This window comes from Coregonus lavaretus (genome assembly GCF_964263955.1).
Source record: "Coregonus lavaretus genome assembly, chromosome: 2".
Lineage (NCBI taxonomy): Eukaryota > Metazoa > Chordata > Actinopteri > Salmoniformes > Salmonidae > Coregonus > Coregonus lavaretus.
In genome coordinates, this window is record NC_139989.1 from 20,236,493 (window position 1) to 20,249,100 (window position 12,608).

The following is a 12,608-nucleotide window of genomic DNA, read 5'->3' on the forward strand; positions in this document are numbered from 1 at the left end:
GATGAGTCAACCTAAAGTCACATTAAACTAAGATGTGTGTCCTCTGCTTACATTTTCAAATAAGCATTTTAAGAAGCCGTATCCTGTGAGGCTCAGAGGCTGATTACATGTTTAGTTCAGCAAAGTTAAATGACTATCTCTTAGAAGTAGCACTGTGGCATTGCCAAAGCTATGCAGCAGCATATTAATACAACTCTACACAACTGAAGGCGTTTGTCATATTGATGCAAATGAAGTGCCCTCTGCGTTATTAACAAACCCCATTTCTAATCCTGTCAATAACAGTGTGTGCGTGTGTGCGTGTCTGTGTGTGTGTTTGTGTGTGTGTTAAACAGGATGGCTAGGCAGCAAGCAGCAGCAAGCAGGCAAAGGCTAGCAGCAAGCAGGCAAAGCAGGGGGGAGGGGCAAAGTATGTTTGTGTGTGTGTGTGTATGTTTGTGTGTGTGTGTGTGTGTGTTTAAGAAAGAGCTAGCAGTCATTGGTCTAGTTGTGGTTAATAGCCTCATAATCACAGTGTGGTCGTGTTGCGGTCCCCTACCTAGCGAGCGGTCCCTGGTTTGGTTGGTGGAGCGCACTACAGGCAGGCTGGCACGGGAGCGGCTGCCTCTGGTGAAGGCGGTGTGGGCATCAGCCTCTGACATGGTTTCCAGAGACTCCAGAGAGGCCAGGGAGAGGTGCTCAGGCTGCTCCCCTACAATGGAGCTGCTGGGGCCGTGCGCAGGGCTTCTGCTCTGGAGGGGAGAAGAGGAGATATACGGTCAATTAGAGGGATCATGATACACAGGAATAGGGTTGGAAAAACTCTGGTAACTTTCCCAAAATTTCCAGAAGTTACCGGAATATTGCAACCCTACATAGGAAACTAACACAAACTGAAACACAATTATTATCCTGAGTTATAGGACACTTTTGTCCATCAAAGCCACCACAACTCTGTGCTGCAAGCACCATTCTTCAACCAACAAAGCCATCTGAACCACACAATAGTGTTAATGCTTTTTTCTAAAGCTGCACTATGCAGAAATCCCTCCGTCATTTCCTGGTTGCTAAAATTCTAATAGTTCGCCTCATTCTACCATCTAAACCGCTATCTTTTCCATAATCAAAAATATTGTCTTTTCAGCTGTTTGAAGCTGGTGTACAAAACTGAAAGTAAAAGAACGGGAAGCATAGAAATAGCGCACATAAAACATATATACTGCTTCTTAGACTTGCATTCAATGAGAATGACAGATCTATAACTCACTTTTCTATGTGGATTTGGTCAGGTCGCCCAAAAAGTTACACATTGCAGCTTTAAGAGAAAGAGAAGCTTTTTAACTACAATGTTAACACAATGAATACCCCAGTGCCATTTTGTGACTTCCAGTCATGCATCCTAGTCTATTTGGGTGTCAATTGTTTGCATCAATGCAGATAGCAGACACACAGACACTCCCTGCTATATTTCACACAAGCACACACACTATGATTTTCGCAGTTGCAAAAAAACAAGGGGGGACAGTAATTTGGGTGTAATTTTGGTGTGCTGCGTATCCCTCCCCTGGCCCTTTGATTAATGTGGACAGTGTTTATGGCAGGAGTACACAGATCAGGTGACGGGAGGTGGAGAGGGCAGGAGAGGTCAGCACCAGCACACACACACTCACACACAGGTTAGTTGGGATGCAGACAGAGCCACATGCCCAGGCATAATGCAGATAAGACACTCCCTGCTGTATTTTCACACTATGATTTTCCATGTCGCAGTTGCTAAAACCCCCAAGACAAGTGGTCCCTAAGCCTTATCATGCATGTTTCTCTCTTGATAAGCTTCACACAACTTTAGTGAAGGGTTAACACGCACACTACCATGCTTTTTTTGCTTGTAGTGCAGGTAGTTACAGCCCCAAAATCGACATTGTAGAAAAAATGCAAATACCTCCAGCACACACAATTTTTTCGGTCAGAGATCTTTTTCAAGCTTCGCACAACAATCAAGGGAAAAGGGTGTAGTGAGGGTGATTAAAGCCACCAATGAGTCCACCAGGGAGGCAGTCCTGTGGGCTTGGCAGAGTAATAGAGACTGTGGAGCTCATTGAGGATCTTGGTAGTGTTGTAAGGTGATCTGTGCCAGGGTGACAGTGTGACTAACATGGAGAAGACAGTACACAGAGAGCCCTTTATCAAGCTAATGGCTCCATGGACACAGCCAGGTTAACTACACAATCATTGCATACACACACACACACACACACACAGACTCACACATATGCACGCGCACACGCATCAACACAGAAAACACACACACAAAGCACTCTGAAAGGTGATGGTGAGTGTGGGGTGGTGGGGAGAGAGGGGAAGGGGTGGGGCAGTAATTTGGGTGTGCTGGATATACCCCCTGGCCCTTTGACTAATGTGGACAGTGTCTTTGGCAGGAGTACATATATCAGGTGAGGGGATGTGGAGAGAGCAGGAGATGTCAGCACACACACACACACCCATGGGTTAGTTGTGATGCAGACAGTGCCACATGCCAAGGCATGATGCAGATAAGATAAAAGGCAGACTAACTGTGTGGGGCAATTGGATTTTCAGCAAGTACCTCTGAATGTCAAGCTCAGAATGGAGAGAAGACAACATGCCCTGTAAGGACTGATGGGGGAGAGAGAGAGAGAGAGAGAGAGAGAGAGAGAGAGAGAGAGAGAGAGAGAGAGAGAGAGAGAGAGAGAGAGAGAGAGAGAGAGAGAGAGAGAGAGAGAGAGAGAGAGAGAGAGAGAGAGAGAGAGAGAGAGAGAGAGAAGAAGAAAAGTGGGGAAAGGGAGAGGTTGAGGAAAGGCAGATGGTCATCCAACATATCAAGAAACACAGCAATGTGGACAGAACAGAACAGAACAGAAAAGATCGCAATCAGAAATGCTTCTGTGTGTGCAATATGTGTGAGATAATCTCGTTTTTGAGTGAGATGATACTGTACCGTGCAGTTTCTGTTCTCAAGTAGATCTAACATAAACAACAGTCTAATCCCTTGCTATAAATAGCTGTATGATTGTTTTGATAGTCATCACTCTTCTCACTATTGCCCTCATTATTCTCCAGACTAGCTCAGTGCTGAGTCATCGTATGATATTGTTGAGTTGATAAGACGTGTCACCTTCAGTGTCACCACCACAGGCGGGACCTGTCACCTGACACAGCAGCAGCATCCTCTGGCCATATCTGGTCAAAAGGTAGTGCACTATATAGGGAATAGGGTGTAATTTGGCATGCTGACTGAGCACTGGGAATACCAACTCTACTAGAATATGCTTACTCCATGTATAGTGAGTAGATAGTTCAGGTCCTTTATATGCATGGCCCAGGATGAGAGAGTCATGTGGAGGGTCAGGTTCAGTTGACGTGTCATCCGAAACCATGATACATGCTGGGTAAGTTGAACCGAATTGTAATTATTTATGAGTGAAATGTCATTATTTATGAGTGAAATTTCATTATTTATGAGTTTACCCAATTATGTTGAGGTAGATACAGTACCAGGCTACTCTGAAACCCAGGCAGTGTTACAGCAATGTGGACAGCACATGTTGTGACACGTGGTAGAATACATACTGAGGCTGAGCAAAATGGAGCGAGATGCTTGAGACAATCAAGGCTCTTCAGTGTGATTGTATTATGTAGATAAAATGGCAGCTAGACCTACCACCTCCCTGGGGATAGTGGTAATGAGGTTTACACACTTAACACCAAATGATGAGGTGTCCATCGGATGAGCTTAGCAGGTTATCCCCCCCCCCCCCCCCCCCACACACACACACACACACACACACACACACACACACACACACACTCTCTCTCTCTCTCTCTCGCTCTCTCTCTCTCTCTCTCTCTGGCAGGTGCTCCATTTGGCACCCCTCTATCCCAGAAAAGCCACTTCCTTTTCCTGCTGAAACAACTTCCTGTCATGGCTACAGAAAACTGAAAACCACAGTTTAACCTATGATTACAACCGCCAACCTGCTGATAGACACATCGACTATGTTGACCCGGTCATGGCTGGGAGGAGAGACCTAAATTCCACATATCACTCTGTGTGGCTTAGTTAGCTATGACAATCAAGTGTAACCATAGCACACCTACTATTTTAACACTGAGTATCTTTTCATATGTAGATCATTTACTGCACAACAGACGTGAAAAGTGTGAACACATGGCACTGAGAAGTGAGCCAGTGTCATACAGACAGAAATACAATGTTCACTTGTGAAGATATGTAGAAGTTACAGTGAAATTAATACAACAAATATATAAGAAAATTGACTGAAGTACTTCAATGCTGATGATTATGTCAGGGGTTCTCAAAGTGGTACTGCAGGGGGCCCGTGGCCAGATCTCCCCAAAAATGTTTTACTCTGTCGCTCAGCTGGTATACCACGGCGCTTGTAACGCCAAGGTAGTGGGTTCGATCCCCGGGACCACCCATACACAAAAATGTATGCACGCATGACTGTAAGTCGCTTTGGATAAAAGCGTCTGCTAAATGGCATATTATTATTATTATTATTACGTTTCATTTTTTTAATGAATATTACTAATAACTTATTAAACTAATTCTGGCCAAGGGATCGGTGGAATAAGTTTAGAGGGTGTAATAAAATACAATGTAATATTATTAGTCTAAAATGTATGTTATTAACCCTGGGCAACATGGGCCCGGGAGGCTCACAGGCCCTGGGCAACATGGGCCCGGGAGGTCTCCACACTATCAATTTCAACTCAATACTATTTTTTGTATAATGTTTTTACATAAATGCACTGTAATTCAAGTTTTAAAACTGCAAATTGTTCTCTCTGCCTCATGGCAAAATGTGTAGAATTGCAGAACATTTGCTTGAAATATTGCTGATGCCAAGAGGCGGGCCTTTAAAATGTTCCTTCCCAGGGCCCGAGAGTTGGTTCGTCCGGGCCATGCACTGCCGAAGTCATAGTAAAACTCCTTGTATGCTATTGTTATCTCACTTGAGCTGTGTTCTGATAGATTTTCTATCACAAAAGGGGTCCCGGCCTCAAAAAGTTAGAAAATCCCTGGATTTCTTCCCCTTCTCTGACTTTCGATAAATACTTTAGTCTGAGACTGCCATCATTAAAGTCATTAGTGGTGACAAGGGGCGATGTACAAAACAAAGTCATCAGCGATTGGATCGTCTCTAACCAATCAGACTCTCAAAGCCAATTACACATTTTCAAGCCGCCCCTTTACCCATATGTGTTCTCGCTCTGGCCCAACCCATCGGTTTCTGGACCAATCAGATGGCTCTGAATGTGTTCAGTTAAGGGTCAGGGAGGTACTCAGATCCAGACTCATTGTGGAGAAGAAACTAACGTCCGTGGGCGTGGCGTAGCGTTTGGCCGGAGCAAGGAGTCTGGGTAGCCAGGCAAATGATTATGACCTTCAGGAAGAAATTAATCAAACACATTCAGGTAATTTAATTTAATTTAATATAATTATTCTATTATTCCATGAGAACATGTTCTGTTTTCACCTGACTTCAAAGTCTTTACAGAAGAATGAATTCTGAATCATGCGGTATAAAAAAAAACACTTGGGCGTGCCTTTGAGTTGCAGTTTCTCCATTGTTCTCGTTTTCTTTCCAAAATGGTTTCCCGAGGCAGTGTCCATTGGGCTTTGCCGCACATAAAGGTGTTGGATATCTGATGTTTTGTTATACTCAATGACATCGAATACATTCCTTTTTTAATAAATGTCTTTATTATTCTAGCTCCGTCAAATGTAAGCGTCAACTGGTTTAGCTGCTATACATTTGTTTTACTGGCTCTGTACTGATTTAGCTAAATGTATATTTTGTATAGTAGCATTTTACTTTGTGTGTGTGTGTGGGTGCGTGTGTGTATTCTCTGACTCTTTTTTCTTTGTTCCAGGAAAGCTGACCTGTATCCAGGACACCCTACTACTGTCATTCATGGGACAGCGGTCTGACGTGCTGCCATCAAAGATAAAAGTCAGGTCTGTGTACACGTGTGCACAATGCCAGTGGTGGGTGTACAGTGAGGGAAAAAAGTATTTGATCCCCTGCTGATTTTGTACGTTTGCCCACTGACAAAGAAATGATCAGTCTATAATTTTAATGGTAGGTTTATTTGAACATTTTACATTACATTTTAGTCATTTAGCAGACGCTCTTATCCAGAGCAACTTACAGTTAGTGAATACAATTTATTTTATTTTTTTCATTTTTTCATACTGGCCCCCCGTGGGAATCTAACCCACAACCCTGGCATTGCAAATGCCATGCTCTACCAACTGAGCTACATCCCTGCCGGCCATTCCCTCCCCTACCCTGGGCCAATTTTGCGCCGCCCCATGGGTCTCCCGGTCGTGGCCGGCTACGACAGAGCCTGGATTCGGACCAGGATCTCTAGTGGCACAGCTACTTAGACCACTGCGCCACTCGGTGAGAGACAGAATAACAACAACAAAATCCAGAAAAACGAATGTCAAAAATGTTATAAATTGATTTGCATTTTAATTAGGGAAATAAGTATTTGACCCCCTCTCAATCAGAAAGATTTCTGGCTCCCAGATGTCTTTTATACAGGTAACGAGCTGAGATTAGGAGCACACTCTTAAAGGGAGTGCTCCTAATCTCAGTTTGTTACCTGTATAAAAGACACCTGTCCACAGAAGCAATCAATCAATCAGATTCCAAACTCTCCACCATGTCCAAGACCAAAGAGCTCTCCAAGGATGTCAGCTTGGTGAGAAGGTGACAACAGTTGGTGAGATTATTCGCAAATGGAAGAAACACAAAATAACTGTCAATCTCCCTCGGCCTGGGGCTCCATGCAAGATCTCACCTCGTGGAGTTGCAATGATCATGAGAACGGTGAGGAATCAGCCCAGAACTACACGGGAGGATCTTGTCAATGATCTCAAGGCAGCTGGGACCATAGTCACCAAGAAAACAATTGGTAACACACTACGTCGTGAAGGACTGAAATCCTGCAGCGCCCGCAAGGTCCCCCTGCTCAAGAAAGCACATATACAGGCTCGTCTGAAGTTTGCCAATGAACATCTGAGAAATTCAGAGGAGAACTGGGTGAAAGTGTTGTGGTCAGATGAGACCAAAATCGAGCTCTTTGGCATCAACTCAACTCGCCGTGTTTGGATGAGGAGGAATGCTGCCTATGACCCCAAGAACACCATCCCATGGAGGTGGAAACATTATGCTTTGGGGGTGTTTTTCTGCTAAGGGGACAGGACAACTTCACCTCATCAAAGGGACGATGGACGGGGCCATGTACCGTCAAATCTTGGGTGAGAACCTCCTTCCCTCAGCCAGGGCATTGAAAATGGGTCGTGGATGGGTATTCCAGCATGATAATGACCCAAAACACACGGCCAAGGCAACAAAGGAGTGGCTCAAGAATAAGCACATTAAGGTCCTGGAGTGGCCTAGCCAGTCTCCAGACCTTAATCCCATAGAACATCTGTGGAGGGAGCTGAAGGTTCGAGTTGCAAAACGTCAGGCTCGAAACCTTAAAGTCTTGGAGAAGATCTGCAAAGAGGAGTGGGACAAAATCCCTCCTGAGATGTGTGCAAACCTGGTGGCCAACTACAAGAAACGTCTGACCTCTGTGATTGCCAACAAGGATTTTGCCACCAAGTACTAAGTCATGTTTTGCAGAGGGGTCAAATACTTATTTCCCTCATTAAAATGCAAATCAATTCATAACATTTTTTACATGCGTTTTTCTGGATTTCTTTGTTGTTATTCTGTCTCTCACTGTTCAAATAAACCTACCATTAAAATTATAGACTGATCATGTCTTTGTCAGTGGACAAACGTACAAAATCAGCAGGGGATCAAATACTTTTTTCCCTCACTGCATCTACTGCTTTTCAAATGTGTCTAATCAGGTACATTTTGGTTCATAAAACCGAAGAAAATGTTCTGGATTTACAAACGATCAGATATTCCACAAGAAATGTATGGATGAAAAGCCAAGATATAACAAAAAAATTCATAAAACTGTTTAAACATCTGGCCCTGTCACATACTGTACATTAAAGGAAAAATCCACAAAAAAATGATATTTTGGTATTTTTTAATACAGTCCCAAAATGTTTTGCACGTCAGCAGTCAAGTTTTCAAGATAATGGACTTTCAAGAAGCAAAGTGTCACTTGCCACATCATCATGATGATGCATTTTGCTTTAAGATTGTGTGTGCCGTGGTTTCAGACAGACGAGCAGAGGTACAGTACAGTGCCAAGACGTGGTGATTAAATTGAATTATGATAGTTAAAAATAATCACTGCTTCTATCAAAGACTTGCTGTGGCAGCCAATTTATGGAGAATATAGCCATGGCTGCCAGGGGGCTGGGCTGATTTCTGCGAAACAGAAGCAACTTCACAAGTAATGTTTTCTAGTATTTGTTTAAGACCGCTTCAAGCATCAGGTGGTGTAGAGAATGACAGAAATAGGATCAGGGATAGGAATAGACTATGGCCATGTCCAAAATCTGGCTTTCCTACTACTGACTACTGCATACTGTGTACTAATCGTACTACATACTATTTAGAACGTACTGTTTAGTAAAAACAATGCAGTAAGCAACAAATACCAGCATACTAGGCTGAGAATGACTGAGAATTTGTCATCTAATGCGCAATTGCGTTGATTCCCACCATTCGTTCCTTTGGGTACAGCGCATCCCCTCAGCTGATTATCAGCTGTTGTCAAACACAAGTCTCGAAAGACTATTCTCTTTCTCAATTGTGTGCAGCGAATTCTAATGGATAAAAAGTCGAAATTAGGAAGACACCCTGGCATTTAAAGCATGTAACATTTTCGAAATTTCACATACTATAAAACATAATTTTTCTGCATACCCAAAATGCCTACTATTTCGAACGCAAGTATGGGTATTCGGACACGTTCTATTTTTGTCGCTCTAATGTCAAGGAATTATACTCTATTCGTTATTTATTAGTTTAATTAGAAACGAAGACATGACTAGTTAATATCTAGGTCTATTTTGGTGTATCCCTCTCACGCACATACACACACTTTTGCTTACCAAACTTCTCCTCCTCTTTCAGACAGTAAAGAGTGTTTAAAAGCTCATCATGGTTTGGCCCCACACTGGTGATGTCAGCAAGCCTTTTCACTTAAAGCAGAAATCAGCCGGTTGTGGGCAGCCCCCATGTCGCCCCAGTTCTTGTGTTGTGTTTTCACTTTGAACAAAAACAAGGGGGTTGGTCCTACGCTGCTCTGGGCTGGCATTCTGGGCAAGGTGTGTCTTTGCACTAAATCCCGCCCACTCAAAGGACGTTGCTAAAGAGAAAGGAAGTGGGAATTAACTTTCTACAGCCGCTACAGATAAACACAGCACAAAATAGTTATAACATTGATGACCATAAATTAATTTTCGCAGGGTGACAACCGACAACTTTATTTGCTCTACTTTGTTTTTGAATAAAAATTACAGTGATATGAAATAATGAAAGATTCATTGCGTACCTGAGCTGCGAGCATGTTTATGGGGGACGGCGGGTGATAACAGAAACACACAAGTCGGGTACCGAGAGGCGAGTGCAGCAAGTTACAGATGTACGATCTTAATTTGATCACTCTTTTTGTTGCTGAGAATTTTCTTGCACAGCAGGAAATGCAAACTTTTGAGTTTTAAAAAGGCTTCTAAAGTTTGGAATTTCCACTTTGAAATTTCAGACTTGATTTTCCCCAACGAAAAATGTATCAACCTCTACAAAAATGTCCATTAATTATTATCCACATAATAATTCACATTTCCTGTTGCTGCAGGATTATTTTCCTGCTGTTATCTGTATGTATACACGGCCCATGCAGCTACAACAGGGCAGACGTTCAGCTAGACATGGTAAACCACAAAATTAGGGTCCTACATTTTTGCTGAATACGTGACCTGACCAGGAAGAATGCAAGACCTGACACTGTATGGTTCACAACCAAACACACCATGGCATTGCTCACTACTCTAAAGACAGTGCTTTGAATTCCCAGATAATCTCAGAGATGGCTCCATTTGTTCACAGTGCAGTCCAGACTGCGGCCCAAATGCTATTGCCTATATAGTGTAATACTTTTGGCCAGAGCACGATGGGGAATATGATGCCATTTGGGACGTTGACACAGTGTTAATGACATTATACACCAGAATCCCCTTGTCATCCATTTCCATTCATTACGGCTATGTCCCCCTCCCTACTACATTCCACCTCTAATCCCACTACACCCAAATCCTCAGATGACCTCCTATAGACAGACTGCCTGCCTGGCCTGGACAGAGTTGGCTAATTGGTTTGTTAAAAGGGGTTGACTTTACAGTATCAACAATCAAAGCCAATCACGCGTTCTATAGAGAAAGGTTGCTACGTGGTGTCTAGGCGGTTTGCACTGTGGTTGCACATTACAGCATATCAAATTAATAGGCTATTTCTTTATTGTAGTCTAAACAAACATAGCAGACAGCATATAAAATTCCTAACACTTACATGTCTGTCAATAAATATGTTTTTATGACATAATGACTGAAGTAAGAGTTGTAGTCCAAAAGGATACAGCACATACAGTAGATGCATTCAGAGGTTGAGTAGCTACTTTGTGTACTATGTATGTCCCTCTATCCTTGTGCAGTCATAAGATCTAGAGTCTAGAGATTGTGGCTACATTCACAGTGGCTACATTCACAATGGGTTAGTTGTGTGAAAATCCCTCTAATCAGAGATAGACTGTGTCCCAAATGGCACCCTATTCCCTATAAGTGGGCCCTGGTCAAAAGTAGTGCACTTTACAGGGGACAGGGTGCCATTTGGGACGCAGACATAAACCATATGAGACCACATGACAATAACATGTCCATTGACCTTCCCAGATCTATATTCATCTCTTTCGGCAACTTTGACATTTACACAACTGATTTGGCCCAGCCGTTCGATTACATTTACTCAGGCAGACCTAAATCAGACACACACATTGACCTCTGTGTGCCAGCACTGAGAGAGCCTATAAAAACATATTAGCAAACAAACATAGTAGGTTTGGAGACAACTCAGGCTCAGGCTCAGGCTGCTTTTACTAGCCAAACACACTCCTACGAGAGATGCAAATGGAAGTTAGAAATGTACAGAATGTTGACATTCTGAAAGTTTACATATTGCATTGCCCTATGTGGCAATCCATCCACTGTCCCTCATAGGTTACTATTCAAGCAACCAACTTACTACAAATACTGAAACCCTACTATCTCATGCTCAACCTATGCATAAGAGGCATACATGCCCAAACATCATCGCTACGCATGAGAGTTTAAATGTAACTCCCAGTTAGAAGACATTTAATAGAATAGAATAGATTATATTTACAGTAATTAACAGCACAGTGAATATCTCCCTCATTCAGAGCTTTCCAAATCCTAGTCTAGTGGAAACGCCCCTGGTCAGAACTGAACACACACACACAAACACAAACACACTCTGTTATTCCAGCCCCACTGTTCTGTTCTGTTCTGCTCTGTTCTCATCTGGATGGATGGTGGTGACTCCCCCTCGGTAGCCAAGCCAACCCAGGACAAACTCACATGAAAGTACTATCACCACACGGAGCAGCCAAGGGAAGTGTGTGTGTGTGGAGAGCCAGGACACAAATACACACACACACACAAACACACACACACACACACACACATAAGGGTGGGCATGCATGCATGCAAGTGCATGCACACACACACGCACGCACACACGCAAACACACACACACACTACTCAAAATCAACACACATCTGTAAAAACTTCTGACTTATGCAACAAAGAAAGATGTATCTTTGTGCACTGAGAAGAGATCTATCTCGGAGCAGTAATCGATTTACAAGTTTGGAAATGTGTTTCAGCTAAAATGAATAGCCCCGAAAAGTTCCCTTTGATTTTTATAGCCTTCCATCTCATAGAAACAGGTCTTGAGGGCCGGAAGAAGACAGAAAGATGACACCGGTCCCCAGAACAGATAAGACCTCAGCCTGCTCAGCCTGGCTAACCCTCAGGGTCCCTGTCACTGGTAATACTGACAACTTAATCAGTCTCTCTCAGAAACAGACTTGCCATAGGGCAGTTCCGACAAATGCCAGATTGTCCATCTTTAGCCCAGTAGGCCATTATAAAATGGGTGTTTTGCACAGAAATATCATTATTTGGCTAATAATGGTAGTCTTAAGGAAAAAAATGGGCTGGTGTTTGGAAAATCCCAGGCCGATTTCTGGTCCCAGTCCGCCCCTGCTCGCTCCTCTGGCAGCATGAGACAGAGACCCTAACCACAACTCAAACTGTGTCTCTATTCACCAAAGGCTTGGGCGGTATACCGTATATACCGTATACCGGGGTATCTGGAAATAGCCACGGGATGGTTTTTCAATACTGTTTGTATATTTGTAACTACTTTTTAAGTAAATACCTGCAGTCAACGTGCAATACGTTAGGAGATAAAGCAGATTGTGCTCTTCATTTCACCTGTCACATTATTTTACATTTTAAAGCTTATCGTAGTTCCCCAGAACAGCTGAGCCGGTCACGTGTT

At 43.1% G+C, this 12,608-nt stretch overlaps 1 protein-coding gene across 1 annotated transcript in view; it reads right to left on the bottom strand.

Annotated features, from left to right (window-relative positions):
• The window catches only part of LOC311138572 (sickle tail protein-like), a 96,989-nt gene that overhangs the window by 49,849 nt on the left and 34,532 nt on the right, over positions 1-12,608 (bottom strand). The window contains exon 3 of the mRNA XM_084173315.1: positions 539-731. Within this exon, the coding sequence (XP_084029441.1) occupies positions 539-731 (193 nt within the window). The remainder of the gene's footprint in view (positions 1-538; positions 732-12,608) is intronic.